At 29.5% G+C, this 12,364-nt stretch overlaps 1 protein-coding gene across 1 annotated transcript; it reads left to right on the forward strand.

Moving 5' to 3' along the window:
- Positions 1–2,476: 2,476 nt before the first annotated feature.
- LOC110815806 (1-aminocyclopropane-1-carboxylate oxidase homolog 1-like) lies at positions 2,477–4,344 on the forward strand. Its single transcript, XM_088215233.1, has 3 exons — positions 2,477–3,222; positions 3,307–3,628; positions 3,830–4,344. The coding sequence occupies exons 1-3, from the start codon at positions 2,687–2,689 to the stop codon at positions 4,085–4,087; spliced, it is 1,116 nt and encodes a 371-aa protein (XP_088071359.1). The 5' UTR covers positions 2,477–2,686; the 3' UTR covers positions 4,088–4,344.
- Positions 4,345–12,364: the final 8,020 nt, after the last annotated feature.

Genomic DNA, 12,364 nt, shown 5'->3' on the forward strand with positions numbered 1-12,364 from the left:
TTCAAAAAATTACATATTTCATACTCAATCTTTTTTCTTCACCACTATCATTCTTACTATTTTCTCTCATCTAGAATGTATCTTCCTCCATTCTCTTATCTCCTATTTATAGGAGTGGAGAGTCATGAGAGAAAGGCTACCACCATTACATGATACCATTTTATCTAAAAGTTGTCACCTTTCATCATGTTATTTCACTTAAAATGTTACACTTTTCACATATCGTTTTATCTAAAAGGTTTTTTTCCGCATACTACTTCATTTAAAATGTTACCACTTTTCAAACGTTACTTCATCTAAAAGTTGTTCTTTCCATCATGTCATTTTATCTAATAGTTACAACTTTCCATTATACCATTTCATTTAAAAAGTTATTACATTTTTTCATGCATCTTCATGCTTATTCTAGCTCATTCATCCCTATTTATTAATTTTCTGTTTGACTCTAAACTATATTTTTAACCTTATGATATATTTTCAAACACATATAAATGTTAAATTAAATATATTAAATCTAAAAAATTAGCTCGGAGATATTTTTTAAGCTATCACAATTGATAAGTTAACTAAAGATGTATAATTAAAGGAGTAAAAGAGAATTAATCGATACTCAATTGAATAGTTGAATTATTCATTTTTTCATAAAAAGCATTCAATTCGAGTTAAATTGAGTTTTCATATATTTTTATTTAAAACGTATTCTTTATTGTATTATAATATGTGTTTATGTATTATATCATTAATAAATATGTCAAATACTGATTTAGTATCTCTTAAAATATTTAAATTGGTTCTTATACTATTTTTTGATATTTTGGTCCATACAGTTTTAAAAACTTTCAATTTCAGTCTCTAATTATTAATGATCTTAATAGAAGTATCACATGAATTCATATTCGCATTTTAGTTGAGTTATTATTTACAGTAAATATTATTCGAGTTAGTTCTTAGACTATTTTTAAATATTTTGGTCCATACAGTTTGAAACAATTTCAATTTCAGTCCCTAATTAGTAATGATGTTAGTAGAAGTATCATATGGATTCATGTTTGATACTTATCACATTCTTATTGAGTCGTTATTTACATTAAATGTTATTCAAATTGGTTCTTATACTATATATTTTTTTTTATATTTTGGTTCAAGCAACTTTAAAAAATTTCAATTTCAGTCTTTAATTATTAATGATATTAGTAGAAATGTCACATGAATTAATGTTCGATACGTATCGCATTCTGGTTAATTAGTTGTTTACATTAAATATTATTCAAATTAGTTCTTATATTATTTTTTATTATATTTTGGTCCATACAATTTTAAAAAATTTCAATTTCAGCCTCTAATTATTAATAATATTAGTGAAGTGTCACATAAATTCATATTCAAAACGTATTATATTCTGATTGAATAGTTGTGTATTTTAAATTTTATTTAAATTGATCCTTATACTATTTATTAATATTTTTCTTCATAGAATTTTAAAAAATATCAATTTCAATATTTAATTATTAAAGATATTAATAGAAATGTCACATGAATTCAAGTTCGTTTATATTAAATGTTACAAACGGAATGACATGCTACCTAATATATAAAAATTTTAATTTTTAAATTATTATTTATTATAAAAAATTAGACAATTAAAAACATAAAGAAAAAGAACTACTGGCCCCTCCTTCCTCCTCCTTTGTTTTCCCAAATGTCACAGTTGGAAGCTGTCTTTAACGACCCAAACCTCACTATACCTTGCTTAGTCTCTTCTCTCTCACCTCATCTAGGACCTTCTTCTCTTGTATACTTCATTTTCTCTCTCTCTCTCTCTCTCTCTCTCTCTAAGTTTCCACTGCCTAATGGAGAAAAAATAGATGTGACCTAGAAGAGAAGATAGATGCAATCTGAAGAAAAAAAAAATCAAAGGTTGCTTGAGGGACACCTAAAAGTGTTTTTCCTAGAAATGATTTAAGACATCTCCCTCAAGAAACATTCGATTCTCTTCTAAGTCGTGTCGATATCCAACAGATTTGACAGTGGAAACTTAGAGAGAGAGAGTGGGAGAGAAAAGGTGGTTGAACAAGGGAGGAATGTCCAAGATGACGTGAGAGAAGAGACCAAGCTCGGTATAATGAGGTTTGGGTTGCCAAAAACATTTTTTAGCAGTGATATTTGGGAAGATAAGAGAGTGGAGGGAGGGCCTGTAGTTTTTCTTTTATGTTTTTAATTTCTTTAGTTTTTTTCTGGTTATATTAAAATACATTAGATCCTACATCATCACATATGTGGCATCTAACTTAAATAATCCTATCAAAACGTGATATATACATCATCGTATATCTGGTATCTAACTTAAATGATCCGATCAAAATGTGAAATGCATCCAACTTGAGTTCATGTAACATCTTTATTAACATTATTAAATATAGGGACTGAAATAAAAAATTTTAGAAGTATAAAAACTAAAATAGTGAGAAAAGAACAGATAATGAATATTTTAGAATAGTAGTAATTTGTGGCCTTAATAAATGTATAATAATTTTTTAAGACAAAAACCCGCCCGTGATGTTCCACGTTGCCATCTCTCATATCTACCCTCGTATGGCGTAGCTTAAATGTACACCTGAGAGCCGAGCTTCCTTGTCAAGCTTTAATAATCAAATTCGTACTCACAGTTAAAACCAAACACCTGAACATGGTGGATGCGGCCACAGTCAACGCGATTTCCTCCACCACGTACGACCGATACCAAGAACTCAAAGCATTTGACGATTCAAAAGCGGGGGTGAAAGGCCTTGTCGACTCCGGAGTCACCAAAGTTCCCCGGATTTTTCTTCGGCCGCCGGAGGAGCTTTCTGGGAACGCTAACATCGAGAAATCCGGTGCAACAACGGAGACCCAGTTGGTGATTCCCGTCATAGACCTCCAGAGCGGGCATCGTGACGTGATTGTAGAGATTCGAAATGCTGCAGAGAGCGTAGGGTTCTTTCAGGTGGTGAATCATGGGGTGCCTCTCAGGGTATTGGGGGAAATGCTCGCGGCAACACGAGGATTCCACGAACTGCCAGAAGGGATGAAGAAGGAATACTACTCCAGGGAATTGGAGAGGAAAGTCCGGTTGGCGAGTAATTTTGACTTATACCGATCAAGATATGCTAACTGGCGGGATACCCTTTTCTGTGTTATGGCACCAGAGCCTCTCCATCCTCATTACCTGCCTCATGTTTGCCGGTAATTATGTATCACTTAATTAATCTCTGTCTTCGTTTCTCTCCCATAATATATACTTAGATACATGTGTTCGTGTGTGTGCAGGGATATAACAATGGAATTCTCGAACCATATTGGTGAATTAGCGAACACGTTGTTTAAGTTACTATCTGAAGCACTTGGCTTAAAACCTGACCACCTCGTATCCATGGATTGTGCAAAAGGTTATTGTCTTTTGAGCCATTACTATCCGGCATGCCCGGAGCCTGACCTTACCATGGGCACCTCTAAACACTCTGATCCTGATTTCCTCACCGTTCTTCTTCAAGATCACATAGGTGGACTACAAATTTTCCATCAAAACCAATGGGTTGATGTACCTCCTCTCCCAGGAGCTCTTGTTATAAACATTGGAGATCTTTTACAGGCAAGCTTAATTTTCTATATATCCCCAGATTTTTTATATGGACCTTTATTTTCCTCTTTTAGTTTGAAATGCAGATCCACCTCCGAAAAAACAAAATTAAAATATATGTTATTCTGTTTAGATTATCATAATTATGTTATGCATGCATGTGATTGAGCTTCTTATTTAATCAATTTCTCGGTATGTTGGATAATATTGTAGCTGATGACCAACGATAGATTCAAAAGTGTGGAGCATCGCGTGTTGGCAAATCATAGAGGGCCTAGGTTATCTGTGGCCTGCTTCTTCAGGCCAGATATTGGCTCGTCTCCGAAGACATACGGTCCGATCGAGGAATTAGTATCAGAAGAAAATCCTGCTATATATACATATACCTCGGGCAAGGACTTCATTTCCTATTATGCATATAAAGGACTTGATGGCAACTCAGCACTTACACATTTCAAGTTAGAAAAGTAATCCAGGATATGTCAACATTGCATTGTTGAATTAATTATCAAGTTGAATAAATTGAAAGCTTCCTGGGGAATACACCCGAACCCTTGTGTATTTTATTTGTAATCCACAAACAAGTCATTCCATACACTTGCATGTTTAATGTTGAAAATATTTGTGTTAGCTGTTGTTTGTTGATTCATACTGATCTTCAACAAATAAATAAAGATGGGAGAAACGTGTATCTTATATAAGAAAATATTAACCCGTATACATATAGTAAACGTTTATATAGTGTACATGTTCTTTGTAAAATAACTAAAGTTAAATCAATAGTTCAATTTATAATATGGGTAAAAATCATCTTCTCAAGTAGGACAACCAAAAAAGGCATGTGATTGTTGAGTAGTCATCCCTACAGATATGTTGGTATATGTTTACATTAATTTAATACGTACCACTCAGAATTACAATTTTTAAGAATTCAATATGATGAAACAACAACAACTTATACTCTGATGATGATTGAGCTTTAGGAAAAAGAGAGACAATAATATTTTGTGTCTCTCTCCACTATTATTTGTAGATACTCTTTTGAAATTGTCACATCTAATTCATAAACATTAATATATATGAATATAAATACTAATATATAAGAAGTACATAACATCGGAAGATAAGGCTGCTCCTAATATGATAGACTTTCATGTTATGATTAGAAAAAATATATATATAAAACTTAGATTGATAATTTTGGTCCATTAAGCCTATATCCTAATATAGGTGACAAGATATTAGCTTATTATTATTATTTAAAAATTTTCTTCGATATTTGTTTTTCCTGCCTAAGGAGATATTTTGTTTTCTCCCTTGGAAGGATCAAAAACTCAATGTTGCATTGAAACAAATAATTAAAATTTGTTTAAAATAGATGTTGAAATTAAATCCAAAATGTTATAGAACTTTGGAAAAACTTTTCACAAACATTCTTGATCAACCAGTAAAATAGAAAGTCAACCTAATACTTTATAACAATATGATTGATTATATATTTAGCGAGAAGATTGTAAAAAATCAATTCGGAGAATCCAACCATAGTTGATACTTCACAATAATAACAATGAAAACTAGCATTACTGGTTATATGTTATATTTTTATAATTTTTTCTGTTCTTTTAATAATAAGTATATTAAAAGGTAACAAAATTAATATAAAATTATATATATATATATATATAAAAGTTTGCAATAATAAATGCTAAATTTAATATTTTATTTTTTAAATATAAATAAAATGCAAATAAATAATTCTATAATTTCAATAATTGTATACTTAATAAGAGTCCAATATCTCAACTAATTTAATTTATTTTTAATTAGTTAAAAAAACAAATAAGCCATTATCTCTGAATTGAAATAACATTTAAAATCTATGTAATTAAAAGTTACAGACAAAAATAACAAATAATGTAATATTTTAATTTTTAAACATAAAATAGATTTAAATAAATGATTAAATACGTTCAGTACATATGACTAATAATTTCTCCCCTTAGATAAACCCTTCTACTTTTAGAATGCATTTAGAAAAAAACCTCCACTATTAAATATTTTAATGCCGTTAACCATGCGTTCACATGGAAGCTCATTTGGGGACATATTGCACTGCCTCCTTTCCTCATTTTTAACCCATTAGAAACCAATATAAGGGTATAAATTTGGGATTTTTTTGTTGCCTGTTACAGACACGTACCCGAGGCAAATTAAAAACTTGCATTGCCAAGGGTTTCACCTCCCCTTTCATATTTGCATTCTTGATTCCTCACATTCCTATAAGTAATATTTTCTCCACCATCAGCCTGAAAAATTAAAAACTTATGTGCAATTATTCTAGTTTTGCAAGGTTAATTTGAGTTCAATTTGTCCATTATGTGCATGATAAGAGATGCATCTTCACCTTGAGTGATTACATCCATACCGAATTGCAAATTGAATCTTAAACACGATCACTACAAGAGTGTTAGCTTTTAGGGATGATAAATTAATGGTAATTAAGCATATTGTTACTATTATAGTATTAGTAGTAACTCTGAACTATTTATGTTACTATTATTTATTATTCGATGACAATTTTTTTATTATCATAATAAAAAATTTATTATTACAAAATCTTTAATATCACCAAACGGTTGTCACTTTCTTCAGGTTATAATACTTAATTTATTTTTTGTAATAATATTTTCAATATTTTGTTGATTACACTGATCATGTACTTAATTTCTTACATGATATTTATAATTTGTTTAGAGTATTTCCAATGGAAAGTTCATCAGCGTTGAACATAGAGTTGTTGCTAATAATGGTGTTGATCCAAGGATTTTTGTGGATTGTTTCTTAAATAGAGAGCCTCAAAAGCTATATGGTCCGATTTGTGAGCTAATATTAGAAGACAATTCACTTCTTTAAAAAGATTTTATAATAAGTGATTTGATATCAAATTTGTATTCATTCAAATTATGATGTTATTTAAAATATTAACTGAAACATATATTTATACACACACACATATATATTTATGTATATGTTCAATGATTAGAAAACAACTTGATGAAATAAAGAGCCATTCGAATTATAACTACTTATTGTAAAGATTATGTAAAAAAAAAAAAGAAAGAAATTCTCATTGAATATAAAGAATCACTTTGATAACACAATAGATACTTGGACAATCATGTCTATACAATAAAAGATAGAGTATGGGCATTTTGCCATTGTTGTGTAAAGTTAGTTTTGCTCTTTAATTTAAAAATAATAATTAGTCATTGAGTATTTTGAAGTATTCTAATCAAAATTTTTTCGTGCTCAAATAAGTAATGGAAGATAAGATTAGCACTCTGAAAAGTTTTTAGTTTCTAATATGTTATACTTTTGAGCTAATACATAAGAGTTATTATGTAAGATATATTTAGGCTGTGACATGACCTATATTTGTGATTCCGAGACTTTTAACAAATGAAAAAGAACTATAGATGCTCCAGTCTCACCAGGTTGCTCTGTTGTCATAAAGTAACGACATTAGCAAATGTAATACTTCAATTTTATCTAGTCACAATAAAAATATTTAAAGTAATAATGATAATAGTGACAATAAAAATATAAGGAGATAATAAATGAAAAATTCAAGCAAAAATATTTAATTTGTCCACAATTAACAATATTATCGTTATTATTGTTACTGTTACAATTTTAATTTATTTTCATTTTGTTTAATTTAATTTTCCTTTAGTATTGTTAAAAAAACAAATGTGAAAAAAGAGAAAAAGAAAAGGAAAAGTACAAGAGAAATTAGAAGTGAAAAACAAAAAATAAAAAGAAAAAAAGAGATAGAAGGCTAAGAAGGGATTTATAATGGGTTTGGATTTTGTTTAAAATCCAAATTAAATAGAAAGAGTCTTGAACATAATTTAATTTAAAACTTTAAAACCAAACTATAGCTTAACTGTTTTAATCTATTTAACGTAAAGTATAATCCAAACAAAGCATTTTAACGAGCTTGGCATAAGATACAAACCTAAGTTTGGTTCTCCAAATATCCAAATGACACCATTTCCTTTGGAATTTTTTTTCTTCTTTCTTTCAACTATAACGACAAAGAGAGGGAAGAGATAGTTTATGCTTCATCTGAAAATGAAAAAAGAGTAGACGAGAGGCAGAGTTGGCCTTAACCAGCCGAGGGAAATGAAGAAGAGATGGCTATATCATTCACATGCTCCATTATGGAATGCAAATAAAAGAAGATTGGAGGAAAAGAGTAAAGAGGGCTTAACCTAAAGGGAGGAGAGAAATAATAAAAAAGAAAGGATGCCTTTGGCTCGAGAGGTAAAAAAAAATGATAAAAAAAGAAAAATGGTAACAATCTATGGGATAGTAATGGAAGAAGAAGCCAAAAATAGAAAGGAAAAGGGAGCTATTCACATCGATTTCAAAAAAAGTATGGAAGAAGAATAATAGGGCTCGAAACGAGAGTACCAAGACACAAGTAGGGGATGACATCATAGCAAAGTATGGTATTGACTTGAGGAAAAAAGAGAATAAATGAAGCCCTCAGTCAATGGATTAAAAAAATCGAATCCACGGTGAAAGGAGAAAAGGTAATCACTAAAGGAAGAGATAACTTCTAGGCACATCCTTTAAAAAAAAAAAAAAGGGGGAAGTAAGAGAGAAAAAATAAACTAGAAAGTTGAAAAAAAATGCAAGAAAGAGGAATATGAAGAGAAAAGTAGCAAGCGAAATGCCAAAGAAATTTATAAAGAAGAAAAGTAGAAATGGCAATCAATTTAGGAATTTTTAGTCAGGATTCCTTACATAAAATTTCAACCTTATATTCATTTATCACAGTGGATTGCACATATTCAAAGTATGAAATTTAAATCTACTTGGTAAAGTGGAATTTGAGTGTATTATTTGCATGATTCTCTAACTTGAATGTATGTAATACTTGTGGTTTGAGATTATTTTTTGATATAATCCGATTAAGGTTGTAAAATATTACACGCTTTTGTTGAATGGAAAATAAAAATAAAATTTTAAGGTATTTGTTTAATGAAAAATGGGATATTTAGTTTAAAATTGGTAACAAACAAATGGTTTCTAATAATTTTGATTAGGTATCAATATACTTTTAGGAGTGTAGCATGATACCTAACGGTGGTTGTAATATCATTTGTTTCTTTTTATTTCGTCTCATCCTTTAAAATCAAGTATTATTTTTAGTTTGTTGAATGATTTCAAATATAATATATTGAGATCTCTTTATTTTTTTTTTCAATAATCAATTCTAAAGTGTTAAAATTCTATTGGTCATTCACTTTCCCTCTTAAGCCATGTGGTGATTTCTTCTAGGAGCTTTAAGTCTATTTTGGTTTTTGATTTTACGTTTAAAATACTAATTCTTTTTCTTTTGAGTCTTTTTAAATGGTTTGAAGTGTTAAAATTGTTATGGTTTTTATTTTTTTTCTAAATGAGTAACGTTCTTTTTAAGAACTTTAAAAAATATTAAGAGTCACATTTTAAATTTGACATATGGTATTTTTTTTTTTGTTCTGTTGCATTCAAACCTGTGTTTGAACTTGTGATGTAATTTGAGATTTCCCAACTCACTATTTTGCATGTTCATAATGGTCTCTAATTAAATAATTTTAATTTCGATAAAATTTTTAATTACATACACCATTCATAATTTTAGTTATAATTAGTTTAATAGTATTATTACAGCCATACTTAAAAGTCCAACTTTTTATTATTTATTATCAATTGCATTAATAAAATTCACATGTTTTTAATGTGAATGATTTCTATTAGCATTACAGATACTCAAAGTCCAACTTTTTTATTATTTATTATTTTTCCTGACTAATTATAAGACCAAGGAATTAAAAAAAAATAAAATTAAAAGCTGTCATGATTCTAAATGATAAGACCGCGGTATCACCCGAGAGCAAGGTGATTGGCAAAGAGCTGGTTAGTTGGAGCTGAATGGATGGTGAACGAGAAGATGTATCAGTTTATGACAGGGAAAAGGAGCTTAAGGCTTTTGACGAGACAAAAGCCGGCGTTAAAGGTCTAATAGATTCTGGGATTGTGAATATCCCCAAGATCTTCGTTCGGCCGCCGGAAGAGCTCTCCGACGAGTCATACTGTTCCCAGATCGACTGCCGAGTTCCAGTCATCGGCATTCAACCCCAACAATCACTGATTAATAATCTAGATACTAAAAGAAAACTTTCATCTTCAAAATTTTCATTAAGATTTTAAATCAACGGTTGATAATTTTCTTTAATTGGTTATACATAAATTAACAATACATAAATGTAATAGTAATGCGTTTTTAAATCAATTTATTCTTTATATTAGACTATCCATAATATCATGTTAATTCTATACACATACATCTTAATAAAAAGAAATTTTATACACATAAATAATGCATTAATTAAATTGATTTTTTTTAAAATAATTTTTGTAATAGTCCGAACCCCAATATTAGTGGGTACAGATGTTAGTACAATATTTTCAACTAGTGTAATAGATAAATATTAAATATGCAGCGGAACTACACTCTAATAAACATCTCTTATGATAGGATAATAATTAAGACATGTAAACTAATTTACAATATTAAAATAAAAGTTAATAAAGTTTTCTTCATCATCTTCTATTGATTTTAGATTTATTTCTCATCTCCTCTTACCTGAATGATGATGAATTGGGATGGTTTTAAGAATTCAGTAAGAAAAATTTTTTTATAACAGAGACTTACGTACATACATTCACGTAATATATAAAATATAATAATACTTATCATTAAAAAAATATCAAAACAACACATCACAACCAAAATACACGAAACATATTATAATCCTCACTCTTATAACCTAATTTTTGTTCTTATTTCAAATTACACGTACACTCGATATCACATCCAAAGTTTCATCACGGGATGTCGTTTATGTCGTCATCGAGGAGAGGCAAAATGAATCCCCCCATCACATGGATAACACACACACAAAATCTCACATTAGTCACAGCAGTTACGTTTGTTAGGTCAACGTTTGTTAGGTGACCTACGCTCACAAACACTTATCCACGTCTGTATTATGTTTCAAACTCCATTTATGTGCAGATTCACCATACCTGCTGAACTTCAGCCACACACGAACCCTCCCCTCTTCGATTAAGACTAAACGAGTAGGTATTCAGGGTTTTTATACTTTACACTCTTTCCAAATCTCTCACATTTTTAACTGACTTATTTTATATTTAAAATCTTAATTTCTATGCATAATTAAATACAAATATACACACATAATGTCATCACGCACATAAAAGCCATACATTTCAAACCATTTTCTGAATCATCATGTACCAGATCATACAATAAGCACATGATACTCAGATTTCTCGCGCAACTGTACTAAATCACACAGTAAATACAGTGCGTCGTACATCTGCACCAAATCTCACAGTAAGTGCAGTGTACCTAAATTCCACACGTACACACACTGGTTATACATTTCATATGCTATGCACACATATATTATAATACAAACATGTATCGTCAATACGTATCTCAAATAAAATATATATTGATATTCATACATACACAATCTCTACCAATATATATACACATGTTCATACTTAAATATGTAGACACAATCACATACAATATATCATATATAAATACAAACACATATACACATAATATCATCACACACATAAGAGCTATACATTTCAAACCACTTTATAAATCATCTTGTATCAGATCACACAATAAGCACAGGATACTCAGATTTCTTGCGCAACTGTATTAAATCACACAACAAATACAGTGCGTTGTACATCTGCACCAAATCACACAGTAAGTGCAGTGTACCTAAATTTCATACGTACACACACTGGTTATACATTTCACATGCTACGCACACATATATTATAATACAAACATGTATTGTCAATATATGTCTCAAACAAAATATATATTTATATTCATATACACACAATCTCTAACGAAACATACACACATGTTCGTACTTAAATATGTAGACACAATCACATACAATATATCATCTATGTATTTATTCACGTATTTGTTCTTATCAATTCATATCTCATTTATCGTATATTTTTATATATATATACACACACATGTGTAACAATGTATGTATATATATTATATAAATACACATACAAATTAGACATACTAATTATATTAATATTATATTACATATACATTTAAACATTCACACATAATGCACTATACATATACATATTTATATAAATATATAATTTATGTCTCCGTACGAAATACACATAATTCTTACATATAGTGTGATCGAAAAAATTTTAGAAATTCTTTCTAACTCGATCTACAGTTCTCTCATAAATTCAAATACCATTTGGATAATTTTTTTTATTTATAATAGAAAACATATATATTAAATTATAAATAATTTTAGAAATTGTATTATGCGAAATTAAGAATATATTTTACCTTTAGACACGCAGACTAGGTCATCAACGTCACCATGCACCATTACATGCGTGTCACCAAAAATGCTATGCACTGATGCTGGGATCCGTGCGTGTTGCCGCATAAGGTGTACCAACAACATATTCAGTCGTCGCACTCCCTTTTTTTTTCTTTTCTTTCTTTTTTTTTCTTTTTTTTTCTTTTTTTCTTTTCTTTCTTTTCTTCTTCCTTCCTCTTTCTTTGTCCTTTCCCTCTCCTCTTCTTTTTTTTTT

The sequence above is a fragment of the Carica papaya genome, chromosome 3 (genome assembly GCF_054855325.1).
Source record: "Carica papaya isolate Zhongbai chromosome 3, ASM5485532v1, whole genome shotgun sequence".
NCBI classification, from domain to species: domain Eukaryota; kingdom Viridiplantae; phylum Streptophyta; class Magnoliopsida; order Brassicales; family Caricaceae; genus Carica; species Carica papaya.